This window comes from Syngnathoides biaculeatus, chromosome 22, assembly GCF_019802595.1.
Source record: "Syngnathoides biaculeatus isolate LvHL_M chromosome 22, ASM1980259v1, whole genome shotgun sequence".
In the NCBI taxonomy this organism is placed as follows: Eukaryota; Metazoa; Chordata; class Actinopteri; order Syngnathiformes; family Syngnathidae; genus Syngnathoides; species Syngnathoides biaculeatus.
In genome coordinates, this window is record NC_084661.1 from 12,690,587 (window position 1) to 12,703,670 (window position 13,084).

The following is a 13,084-nucleotide window of genomic DNA, read 5'->3' on the forward strand; positions in this document are numbered from 1 at the left end:
TGCCGCCCCGCGGCTGATGGCGGGGCTTTTCCTTGGAGTGGCACTTTGACGGTGAACCCTTGTAAATTTATAACCACCAACTAGTTTTGGAATCAGTAGCCAGTAAAAAAAAACTGTTCAACTATTCTTCACTTTAGATTAAAAGGCCAGTTTGAAACAAAAAAATGTTGATAATATCTCTGGCTTTTTTATATAAAATGATGAAAAATGTCTCCCCAGCTAAGGACTGTATAGTTTTTGGTTTTTGTATCCACGAATCCATCTTCTACGGCTTCTCCATGTCGGGTCACGGGGGAAGTAACTTCAGCAGAGGATACCCAGACTTCCCTTTCCCCAGCTACTTCTTCCAGCTCATCGGCAGGGATCCCGAGGTGTTCCCGAGCCAGCCGAGAGACTTAGTCTCTCCAGCGTGTCCTGGGTCGTCCTCGGGGTCTCTTTCCAGTGGGACATGCCCGGAACACCTCACCAGAGAGGCGTCCGAGAGGCATCCGAATCAGATGCCGCAGCCATGGTCTTTGTATGTTTTCAGCAATGGATGTACAATGTATATGGGGGGGAAAATGTAATTTACTTTACAGGGTCTTTAAGCCTGTTTTAATGAGTTTAAAGTGTAAAATGATGTTTTACACGTTTTTTTATGGGTCTTCATAATGCATGTCGGTATGGAATTACATCCCTTGTGATAAACTACCGTTCTCTGACTACTCCATGCAGTACCATCCCACGGTGATGCTTGGCCGCGCCGCCTCGTCGCCAGTCTTGTTTTTCTTGCCGGCTCGACAGGAGGAAGACTATTAGAGCCCGCCGCTCGCATCCTGGAGCCAATCCCGGCGAGTATTAAGACGTTAACCGTGGCCAAGTCACCTGTCTCTCCCAGTTACCGCACTGACGGGCGGGATAAAGGATGCGGCGGCTGGGGCGGAGGAGGGGGAAGGATCCGGGAGGCCGGGCCTTCGGGCTCGCGCATCCATTAGAGCCTGACACGGATGGGGGGAGGGTCTCCAGTTAAATGGCGCTTCAGAAGAACAACAAAGAAAGAAGCAAACGTGCTGATGGTAACGAGGCAGCTTTCCTTCACTGTGCGACTCCAGTTCCAGCTTAACTGTCCATCTTGTATAAATTATTCAAACGAAACTCAGTCAATATTCGAATTTATTAGCCAGTCACTTTTATTTACAGGCTTGAGTTCCAGACATAAACAAACAGGATACACAATATGACGCGACAAACATACTATTTAGATACACCGATAGAACCAGAGGAAAATAATGTACATTTGTTAAAAAGCATCTGTTTTTTGATCCGTAATAAGGCACAGAGATACGTCATCTGTTTACAGGCCATGAAATTATTATTCTTCTCTCTTTAATTGCTAATTTGATTAGTTATTGAATGAATGACCCCAAAAAAATAAATTCACGCACGTATTGAATATGATTTAGTTGATATTCATGTTAGAAGTTAGGGTTTCTTTTCCAAAAATATGCAATTGTTAGAACATTTAAACATATTTGTGAATTTATTTATTCATTTTTTTGGGGCCAGATTAAAATGTTCACTTTTGCAGGAGGTGAATTGTACTGATTAGTTAAATTAACTTATGTAATCAATCAAATCATGCCACTTCTTTTTGTGGTTTTAAACCTACATAATTTTTATATTATAATTTGATAATGTTTATTTGAGAAATAAGTCGTTTTTTTTAAAACGACCAACTTCAAATAGATTCTAAATAATGTATAAGAATCTTTTCTTTTGTGTACAATCACATGTTCAAATTGAGCACATGTAAATTATGCAGAATATCTGCTCACCTGTGACCATATTTGCGTAAAAGCACGCGGCCCTTTGAGGCATGTATGTGATGAGATCCCCCCCCAACCTCCCCGGTTCTCCCATGAATACCGGACCCGGCTCCCCCTTTGAAGCTGGGGGTCCCTGCCGGGTGACATGCGACAGAGGAACTGGTAAAAAACCCAAGGAAGTGCGCCTGGCAATTGACTTGTAAAAGAGCCGGCAACAACTGCGAGCAGCATGGGGCGCAAACAACGCTGACTTGACCTCGGAGGTCATCTGGTGAAGTGTCAGATATCGACTGCTGGACAGCGTGCCCCCCACCCCCACCCCTACCGCTGTATCGCGGTTCACTGATCGCATCCCCGATATATCGCGCATCTTTAAGCCACAGGTGTGAAACTGAAGGCCTGGGGGCCAGATCTGGCCAGCCACATCATTTTATGTGGCCCGCGAAGTCAAATCTAGAGTGTCAATTTCCATGATTCTTGGAAAAATCTGTACCAAAATTTCAAATTCCCGTGTTTCACGAATGATAAAGTTGAGATATTACAAGCGTTTTTGTGTTGCCAAACGTGAAAAGTTGAAAAACACATTACCCTTGAGTTCTGATTCCAAAACTAGTTCGAAAATTGATGATGTAAATATGATGAGATGATTTTTTTTGTTTCGCAGTCATAACGGCCCTCCGAGGGAAACCGGGAACAACAACGTGGCCCGTGAGAAAAATTAGTTTGACACCCCTGCTTTGAGCGATCATTTGGAATGAGCTTTTGCAGTATCCAGGCAAGTCCCAATTTGGATTTGCACCTCATTAGTACAACACACTATCGCAATTTTCCATTTTAATATTTGTCATTCCCACGGAGGCAACAGAATTTATACATGTGAGTATTGTCTGTACTGTATAACATACAGTATATTCATAATGCCTTCGTTGTATCTTTAAACGGGTTTGTGATGCTGCAGGTTGTCCTCCCCCCACCCCGCATTGTCCAGCAGAACTCTTCCGACCCCCCCCCCCCCCCGAGGTGAACATCTGTCTCCGAGGCGTTGGCCGCCATGACACCTCCAGATAGAGAGCCCGCTGGGGGCTTTGAGGTATTACCCCGAGAGATGGCGGGGATCACACCTCCGGAATGAAATCCCACACTCGTCTTCTGCCCAGGCCGCTTCCTTCTTGTCGAATGTGCCACCGTGACCCGTATTGATGATAACCCTTACCCCCACCCCCAAGCCCTCCTTACCCACTAACACAGTACTTGGCCTTGTGACTGACTTGGAAACCACTGCTCTATAAAATGAAAATCCATTATTGAAACACATCAGAGCTCATATATAAAAGAAGTTAATTGGTCGCTACGTTTACCAACTTTTATGAACGTACAGCGAATATCCCCCCCCCCCCCCCCCCAAAAAAAAAAAAAATACAATGGAAGGTAATAAGATGTTCATGTTCCAAAATCAGTGATTTACATTTTGGAAACTTTTGACCCGAGGTATGTGCCGACCAGACGCATATATTTTGCTGATGTCACCTGGTATTGCCTGTCAGACCAGACATGACAAAACAATTTTAAGACACAACAGTTATATGGAATAGCCCAGCAATGTAATTTGAGTTTATATTTAATGTTTTTTAAGTTTTTTTTATTCAGTATTATGTTTAAATTATATGATTTGACATGAGGGACAAAGTTATCTACTTTTCTGAATAATGTCATTTGGTTTTCTGTGAGCAAAAGTGGGTGAAATCAGATACTTCTGGATAAGAGAATCTAAAAACGCTACTTTTACTTGTCAGGTTGTGTCTTTCTAGCGCCACAAATCAATTTATTCCAGCTGTTATATTTCAGGCGGCTAATTTCCATGTCGACGTGGAACTTTGATGAGAGATCCCTGAAATGTTGAGGCCTGCAGCCACCCCCGGTGTCCTGACAGATTGACTCCGCATTCATTTGCGGGTGAACTCTGCGTGAACCTCGGCCGCTGACGGCCCGGTGCTGCAGGGCCGGTATGAGCGTGTGGGTGTTTGTGCACAAACCCAACACCCAGTGCAAATATTGAAACTCCCCGACCCCCTCCCCGCTTTTCCGTCAGGCCCGACTAGGTGGTCGGGGTCGGGTGGAAGCTCAAATAAGCGCCCTCGAAAGCAGCGATTTGGTGTGAAAACACACCAAATCATTTGACTGTCAGCTGCATCCAGTGAGATTTGGGGAACAAAAATGGAGACCTGCAACACCCTGCAGTTTGTTGTCATGTTTAGAGCCCCCGGAGGTATTCGGAGGTGAATAGGTCACCAGAAACCACCCTGTGTGTTGTGAAAGATTCCTCTTGTCACATTATGCAAGAGAGGAATAAATAAAGAGCGCCACACGTTTTTTGCCAACTCCTCGACTTATAAACAGAAATAAAATAAGATAAGAGCGACAGCGGTGTCAGTTGTTCATTTTAAATTGATAAACTTTATTCATCTCAAACCTCTTGACGATTGTTGTAAAATACCCTGTCAAATAAATAGTGCAAACAGTGAAACTGAACGGCTCAGTGCTTGGACACAAACATAATACATCTTAATAAAAGCAGTAAAAAAAAATGTAAAAGCACATTTAGTAGTTTTTTGTATACCCTGAAATTCCACAAGTTCCCGTGCATTTGTAAAAAAAAATTTTCCTCACTATTTTTGGAATGTTGCCTCCTCCGCTCATAATTTGAGTTCAAGAGTTGGGTTCTGCGTTTCCCCGGCCTTGTGGGGGCCCGGCGGGGGGCGGGTTAGGCCCAGAGACCTTCTCCGCCGGCCCTCGGCAGCCCAGCTTTTCGCGCTTCTTCTGCTTCATGCGGCGGTTCTGGAACCAGATCTTCACCTGGGTCTCGTTGAGCTCCAGGCTGGCGGCCACCTCCACCCTGCGAGCCCGCGTCAGATACTTGTTGAAGTGGAACTCCTTCTCCAGTTCGGTCAGCTGCTTGGTGCTGAAGTTGGTGCGGATCACGTTGTGCTGGCCGGGAACGCCGAACTCGGACAGGACCGCTGCGGAGAGAAGAGATGGATGGAATGGAGGATGCAAAATTCATGGAACTTTTGTTGTTTAAATGGATGGAAAGCAGGTGAAACGTTAGTTTACACGGCAACTTTTTTTTTTTAACCGAACGGTTTTACGTCGAGCGGCTCACCTGTTTTGGGTGGATTCCGCTTCACTTTCATCCAGTCGAAGGTTTTGGAAGGTTCCTCCGCGGGGTCCACGTCCTTGTTCTGGGTCGCGTAAAAAGTTTCTGCGGGACACTCCGGTTGCTCCGCGCCACCGTAATGCGAGTAGTGTGCGCCGGCGGGGTCGCTGCAGCCGTCCCCGGTGAAAGGCGGCATGTTGGTTCCGAGAGGCGTGAAGTGCGCGTGCATGTAGCCCCGGTCCTGCTCCGAGGACAGGCCGTACTGGTGATGTTCGTAGTCCACGTGGGGGCCGTACACCGAGTTTCCCGGTGGTGCGTACTGCAGGTCCAGATTGACGTGCGTCTGGTGGTGGTGGTGGTGGTGGTGGTGGTGATGGTGCAAGGGAAGGTCCTGGTGGTTCTGGTGCGGCGCGACCAGGCGGCCCTCCTGGCCGTAGCTATCCCCTGCGGCGCACGCATTGGGCGTCACGTATCCGTGGTTGAGGTTGTGGTATCCGGCCTTGAAAAGGTTCGGCCCGCGGTTGCAGATCGGGTAGTCGAGGTAGGAGTTCATCGCGTCGAGTCATTAATCGCCTTCACCCCGGAGGTAGTATGTCAAAGCTGTGAAAAGTGCCCTCCACCCCTCATATCGCCTTGCTGACACGCCACGTGACCCGCGGCCGGCCAATGGCGAAGGCCGGCTTGGGCTCCTCCGTCGCATCCGACGCGCTCGTCCATCACGCGGCGAGCATTTTGCATGACAAACGCTTCAATCAAACTCGCCAATCCATCTGATAGCGACACAAACATCGAGCAGGGCAATAAGCACAAATAATCGCCCCTCGCAAACTATTAATGAGCTCGCCCGAACACACACACACACACACACACACACACAAAATAATGAGGCGTCCATTTCGGTACTATTTCTAAATCAAAACAAAATGTGGCCTTTAGGCTCTTTTATCGGCCATGTATCTTTTTGCTGCCATAAAGCTGTCAAAGGAAATGCAACATTTAACGTGGTTAGTGTTTGAAATGTACTTTTCTACTGGAAGAATGCAGAAATGTTTCTTTTTTACGAACGAATTGTCGAGACTTCCTTTCCTTTTTCTTTTTCTTTTTTTTTTTTTTTTTTGGAGTGACTTAGTGCACAGTGATCCATCATGTGCTCTTTAAAACAAACAACAAAAAAAGACAGCTTCTGTGACCCTCAAAAGAACAATGACACTCTTCTCACATGCCAAATGTATTCCTTACATAGGCTCAGAACTCTTTTTGGGCCTTTAAATTTTGGGTAAATGTGGAATAAAGAAAAAGAAATAATTCTTGCTATTCACTTACGTATTCTCACATTAATGAAGCATGTTAGGGTGAATAAATGCGTTAGCTCAGTGATTATTTTGACATAAACTCCCCCCAAAAAATATGAATGTATTCAACAACCATTATGGCCAACATTAAAATACAATAATGCCGTAGTCTGTACTCCTAAAACGTATATTTAATATTATTGTAATCCACTGTAACATTATCCCTTTTGAAATTTAGCATGATGCTTAACTTTCATAGAAATAGAAAAAAAATAACCAGTCAATGAAGATGGGTTGCAGATAAATTAAATACAAATTGCACTTTTGTAGATGTTTGAAAAGAAATAGTTCTTTGAAATGAGACGTCACAGTATTTAACAAAAAAAAAAGGGAAATACAACTGTACGCTACTCGCACAGGGTTTTTTTTGCGTACAGGTATCGAACCCAAGGCCTCATCGACTTGTTAAAATTTGTAGCATGATTGCAAATGGATTGGTGTTATCAAAAAGAACTTTTTTTTCAAATAAAACAACCCTCTTTTTATCTTACTTTTTTCAACTTCTAATTTCGAAACTCCAAATTTTGTTGTAGACTGTGTTTTGTGTTTTTTTATTTTGATTGTTGTTTTGTGTGTGAGTGTGTTTGTTTTTGGCTTTTAATTATAAATGGGTGAGTTTAGGAGCTTGCATGATTCTGTCGCGAGGGCCGCACGAGTTTGGGGAGAAATAAGATGAATGGAAATCGTCGTTGGCATTCTGCGCGTGCGCGTCAAACGGCGGCTCGTGGAGAGTGAAGCTCTGAGCCGGGTACTCGGACCACTGAGGCCGGGACTGGTGTTGCCGGGACTGAGGCCGAAGCGAAGCCGGCTGGTAGTCCCCGCCCAAGTGCACGTAGCCCAGGCTGGATAGAGTTGGGCTGCCCGACGGGGTGGGGGGCGAGCTGGGTGAGGAGGGCGAGGCTGAGGCCAGGCCGTGCTGCAGCTCCTGCTGCTCCTGGTGGTGGTGGTGCTGCTGCTGCTGGAGCCGCTCGTCCTTCTTCTGCTTCATTCGTCGGTTCTGGAACCAGATCTTGATCTGCCTCTCCTGCAGGTTGAGCAGGCCGGCCATCTCCAGCCGCCGCGGCCTGCACAGGTAGCGGCTGAAGTGGAACTCCTTCTCCAGCTCCACCAGCTGCGCGCTGGTGTAGGCCGTCCGAGTCCGCTTGCAGGCCGGCGTGCCGGCGCCGGAAGCCTCGGGGCTCGCGACGACCCCTCGTTCTGCCGCAGCAGCACAACAAATGGGCCCATTAATTACAATTTTAGCACACGGGCACCATTTTTCAAAGCAGACAGACAACATTAGGAAGGGGCGTGTGCACGCTTGCCTTTGTAGCTTTATTATCATTATTTTAACATTATTTATTGTGGTTAGTTACACCCTTTTTAAGGTACGCACTGTTTTCACTATTTACTTTTTTAATCTTTGATTGTTATCAAAATATGTATGTTTTTATTTTGCGTTATCAGTTCATATTTGTCACGCATTAGTGTTGAAATATTTGACTTGCAGTACACAGAATATTGCATTGGTTTTAGTTGCGTATTTTAGTAATATTCGACTTCTAAGGTACATCGAATCACTTTAACTGTGACTTTATTTGCATTTTACTTGTATTATTTGATTTGTGGAAAAAAAAAAAAACGTAATCACTGTGAGACCAATTGTCCAAATACTCAAAATGTCGGCATTTCCACAGTAAATATTCCCATGTTTCCACAGTCGTTCAAGTTCCGTTAAAATAAGACATTTGGAACGATCATCACTTTTTGCTTATTTTCTGACATGCAGACCAAACAATAACTGAATTGCAATAATTTCCTGCTTGTGCATTTGGTGTGTGTGTGCTGCCACTTTTTTAATCAAATCAAATTCATTAACCGATCGATTATCAAACTTGCGGTTACGGTGGAAGCCTCCAGAAGGTGTGAGGTTGACAAACCTGTAGGTCTCCTGTCTAGTTTGTGCTTGGGCTGCCTGGACTCTTTCATCCAGGGGAAAAGGCTCTTATTCGGCCCGACCTTGTGGCCCTGCAGCGAGAAGCCGCCGTGCTGTTGTTGCTGCTGCTGCTGTTGCTGCTGCTTCTTTTTGGGCTTCTGCCTCTCCATGACGCGCACGCAGCGAGGCCCTTTGACCTTGTGACGCGGCTCCGGCAGCCCAAATGTCACATGGCGGCTTTCCAGAGAGCCTGAAAGAAGGCAGAATCGGGGAGGAGACCGCATGATCCATCTTATCAGCTCAATAGTCCGCTGACGTGAATAGCCTGCACGCAGCCTGCGCAATATTAACTCGGTCCGGGCCGAAAGTTTCCATACATGTGGTTTTGATCGTTTCAAAATGTCATCAAATTCTCAGAAATATTATTTTTTTTTGTCTTTGCACCACTGTGGAATAGAATGTAAACATCACATTTGAGTCACCCGTGAAGGGAATAGAATTACTGCCTCCATTTGTTAATATTCTCCTTCCTTTTGGTTAAATCTGCATGTGTGGAAAGATTGAATATCTTTGTATTTGAAGCTTTATTTATAGCACATTTATTTTTAGAAATAAAAAGAAAAGATGGAGAGTTACTTTTTGGGGGTATTCTTAAACCTTTAAGCAATGTTTAGTATCGTTCTTTGTCTCGGTTTTATAAAGCAATACATCACATTGTCGTGTACAGAAAAAAACATTTGACAAGATGCCAGCAAATACCGCGAAAATTACAATTAAACATGAAATCGAAATGAAATTTTGTTTCCCCCCTTTACTTTGTGGCCCTTCTGTGCCTTTTCATATGAACAATAGCATTCAACGGAGAAATAATCGGTGTTATATATCGCCACGATAACCCTCGACAAGAAGTCCATTGTGCAAAAGGGGGCAGCTTTTGTTTAAATCCAACACGGTGTTGAAGGCGGGGGGGGGGGGGGGGGGGTCAATGGGAACATGTTTGCATGCATAGCCAGTGTCGTCTTAATGAGGTGAAGCAGCATCAGGAAAAAAAAAGAGGCGAAGAAGAAGTGTGGAGGCATGCAGCTTTATGAACTCTGCTTGAACCGAGCAGCCTCGAGTCAGCGTCGTAAATCATAAAGACACATCAGCGCGTCTGCATGCGCCCGGCCGCCTTACCTCGGGAAGCTCCATTCATCCCCACCCCCGCCCCGCACGCGCGCAAACAGCGACGCCGCTCTGCACCCCCTCCTCACAACTTATCGTTATTATTCTTATCTTTCGGAGATTTAAAAATAAAAAAAAGGTGTTCCGAATAATCCCGCAGGTGGAGTCTGCTCGCGTGCAGCGTTTTGTAGACGGGAGGTGGACTGTGTTTGCCTTTATCGCGCAAACCAGCCTGTCTGCGCGTGAGCGCTGCGCGTGCGTGTATGACGAGAAGGGGGGAAGAAAAGAGAGGGCGGAAAGAAAGAAAGGGAAAAAAGCCTTTCTGGTCATCATGCATGCAAGGGCGCTAATGTATAGTTGCGTGATAACGATGATAAGACGGAGTTTCTTTTTTTTTTCTTGTTATGAACACCCAATGGCCTCTTTGCGGAAATTAGCCACCGGGATCGACTATTTGCGTATTTAGGTGGTTTTGCGTGAATGGGACGACCTGCACCCTGCACCGGGTTCCTTCCTCACCGCTCTTCAAATCATTTCCCACTGAATCTGGATCGTCTTTATATTTAGCGGTGGCCTCATAACGCTCTTCCAGATGTTTGGACACACACACACACACACATACATACATATATATATATATATATATATATATATATACACACACACACACACATATACATATATATATATATATATATATGTATACGTGTGTGTGAACTTAATATTTTAACACATAATATTGTTTATTATTTATTGTTTGTATCCTTAGCGCGGTTCGGTTTTGCGGCACTTTTTGATCTCCACGTTGTTTGTGTCGACAGATGTGATTGGCTGACCGAGGTCATTTTAAACTCTTCCTTTATTTCGGAGACCTGATCAAATAATATTTCGTTTGTCCCGAGAAGAAAAATTGTAAAAAAAAATAAATAAAAAGGCACATTTTGAGCCCAGGGACGGGTAAACGCAACTTACGATTCAGTATGACGTCACATAATGAGCAAGCAGCCCACCCCGAGCAGACCTTCACTGGTCACGTGATGGGATTTATTGCTCTCGGGTCATTTGAGAGCGCGCTCAAAAGTAAACAAACAAACCATAAAACACTCGTGATGTATGGGGAAAAAATGTTAAAATAGCATGCAAAAATGCTTATTTCTCCGAGTTATGTTTTGCGAGGAGGCCCCATATTGGCGAGGAACCATATTTGGTAACCTGAACAAGGAACATATGGAATTCTTCCCCTTCTCCCAAGAAAACTATCCCGTATATAATCATATTCCTTTACTTAAGTCTCACTTCCGGTTATTCCAGCAAGCAATAACTTGACTTTGCTGCAATTTGAGTGCTGCTAAACAGCAGAAATGCATCAAAATTCAACCTATGTCAATACAATAATAGTCACGTGCACTTGAAAAAAATGCAACATAAAGGGGGTAGCGCACAAAAATACATATTTCCCCAAGTCATGTTTTCCCAGGAGGCCCGAAAAGCACGGAACCATATTTGGTAACATAATTATAATTGACTATAGAACTATGTGATTTCTGACCTCGGCCAAGTCAGTTTATTAAATACAATTGAAGAAAAGTAGGATAAGTTATGATATTGAAGCCCAGATAATATTGCATTTCCAAGAGCATATTTATTATAACCATAACCAATCCAAGAGCTGCATCAATAGATTGACAAACGTTCTTTTATTGAGACTTTCAGAGCGCTACCCAAGTGCGGCGGTGAATGGAGGACGTGACAAATGATGCGGGGAACAATGGCCGCATTCAGGGCGACTTTCACGCACGCCGGCTTCGTCTTGCAGAGTTTGCACGCCACGCTGGAAAGTTCGAGAGCAGGATGATCTAGATCAAGGGTTTCAAACGCTGTTTTTGTCGCGGGCCACGTTGTCCTTACGGTTCGCTTCAGACGGCTGTTATGACTGAAACCATAAAAATCTTTAATCGCCCCATCGTAGTTACGCATCAAATTTATGAACTAGGGGTCGGGTAGTAATGGCCAGTAATGGGTTTTCCAATTATTGTTGATGCTCGGTAACACAAAAATGCTTGCACTTTTTCAATGTTATCACTTATGATATGACAATTTGAAATTTTGCCACAGATTTGAACGAGAATCGTTGAAATTGACACACTTGATTCGTCTTCGGGGGCCACATAAAATACGTGGCGGGACAGATCTGGCCCCCCGACCTTGAGTTTGACACCTGTGATCTAGACTGTGACGTTGCTGTGCGGACGAAGAAGGAAAATGGCACAGATGCATACACAATGGACTGCGTCATTGCCTCTTAAAGTTTTTTTTTTTTTTTTTTTTAACATGAACTTCGCTGTATAATACAGGTGTCAAACTCAAGGCCCGGGGGCCAGATCCGGCCGCTGCACAATTTTATGTGGCCTGCGAAGCCAAATCTACAGTCAATTTCCACGATTCGTGTTAAAAGTCGAGACCAAAATTTCAAATTGTCATGTATCATGCATGGCAAAGTTGAGATATTACAAGCATTTTTGTGTTAACAAACATGAGTATTAAAAAAAAAAAGATTACCCCTTATTTCTGATTCCAAAACTAGTTCATGAATTGATGATGTAAATATGATGAGACGATTAAATATTTTTGTTTCACAGTTGTCACGACCCTCTGAGGGAAACCAGAACTATAATGTGGCCCGCTAGAAAAATGAGTTTGACACCCCTGCTTTATAAGTACCCCGATAAAAAGTACAGTAAAGTAGTAAATGTAAGGGTTCCTCAAAAACCAGGCAAAGGTTTTACTCTGAAAATATATTAATGTTAATGTAAGCCACTGCAAAACTTTGCACAGTTGAAGCAAAAATACTCCATCCCCTTGGATATGTAGTACAACTGTACTTACTGTAATTATATCAATCCAAAGTGTTAGACAAAAAAGTTCTAAACATTTGACGGCATCAAATTACACGTAAAGTACAACTGAGCGCAATCTCGGCATTTAATTCGGTGATACTTTCTTGTATCACTAGAGGGAGCCCGTGTACCACGAATGGTATTCGTATAATACGGAAAACCACTGAGCTACACTGCGCCAGTACATGTTTGAACTTAGAAATTGTAAATACCAACAACCAAAGCAAAGTTGCACACATAAGTGAAAATTAAAGTTCAAACATCTCCCATAAAATGACTCATTGAATTGAATACAAAATGTTTGTTGCGATAAACTTCGATTGTGGGTCACGAATACACATGCATGTGAGCATTAAAAAAATAATAACAATAAATTCAGTTCAACATACAGAATTGCATGGGCATTGTTACCCAAGCTTGCCCGTAGAGCAAATTGCACTACTGTATGGTTAAAATCTTGACTTGAAGATCCTTACAATAGGAAACTTTTTGAAAAAAAGTTGATCTGACTACTATTTCAGTATCTTCATCAGCTGCTTAAAACTAAATGCAAAAAAAATTTAAAAAATGTTTTAAAAAACACATACACTGTAATGAGATGCGACTCAGTGAGAATTGTGTAGAAAGGAACAATAACGTCGTATTAAAATTAATTACATGCCGTTCAATTGCTCAATGAATAGTTTATTAAATGTAATAGACTCCTTTGGGGAGCACATTGTGAAAATGTTTCTCAATTTGAAAACGTGCGATTCCGACAACATTTGCCAGCCGATAGCGACGCTTTGTGAAATGGG

At 43.8% G+C, this 13,084-nt stretch overlaps 2 protein-coding genes across 3 annotated transcripts; both read right to left on the reverse strand.

The window, feature by feature from the left end:
* Positions 1-4,280: 4,280 nt before the first annotated feature.
* Positions 4,281-5,728, reverse strand: hoxb1b (homeobox B1b). Its single transcript, XM_061810923.1, has 2 exons — positions 4,966-5,728; positions 4,281-4,822 (listed from the first exon to the last, which is right to left on the reverse strand). Exons 1-2 carry the CDS (start codon positions 5,510-5,512, stop codon positions 4,512-4,514), a joined length of 858 nt encoding a protein of 285 aa, XP_061666907.1. The 5' UTR covers positions 5,513-5,728; the 3' UTR covers positions 4,281-4,511.
* Positions 5,729-6,082: 354 nt separating this feature from the next.
* Positions 6,083-9,509, reverse strand: LOC133495881 (homeobox protein Hox-B3a-like). Of its 2 annotated transcripts, XM_061810922.1 has the most exons (3): positions 9,403-9,509; positions 8,231-8,476; positions 6,083-7,508 (listed from the first exon to the last, which is right to left on the reverse strand). In XM_061810922.1, exons 1-3 carry the CDS (start codon positions 9,419-9,421, stop codon positions 6,913-6,915), a joined length of 861 nt encoding a protein of 286 aa, XP_061666906.1. In that variant the 5' UTR covers positions 9,422-9,509; the 3' UTR covers positions 6,083-6,912. The 2 variants fall into 2 exon arrangements, with proteins under 2 accessions (XP_061666906.1, XP_061666905.1); XM_061810921.1 differs by lacking the exon at positions 9,403-9,509 and having other exon boundaries at positions 6,089-7,508; positions 8,231-8,999.
* Positions 9,510-13,084: the final 3,575 nt, after the last annotated feature.

Excerpts from the sequence above, each read along its gene's own strand:
- LOC133495881 (XM_061810921.1), bottom strand. The coding sequence starts at position 8,510 with ATGCGGTCTCCTCCCCGATTCTGCCTTCTTTCAGGCTCTCTGGAAAGC. Across the intron at positions 7,509-8,230 it reads ACTAGACAGGAGACCTACAG|AACGAGGGGTCGTCGCGAGC; the intron begins GTTTGTCAACCT and ends CTGCTGCGGCAG.
- hoxb1b (XM_061810923.1), bottom strand. The coding sequence starts at position 5,512 with ATGAACTCCTACCTCGACTACCCGATCTGCAACCGCGGGCCGAACCTT. Across the intron at positions 4,823-4,965 it reads GCGGAATCCACCCAAAACAG|CGGTCCTGTCCGAGTTCGGC; the intron begins GTGAGCCGCTCG and ends TTCTCTCCGCAG.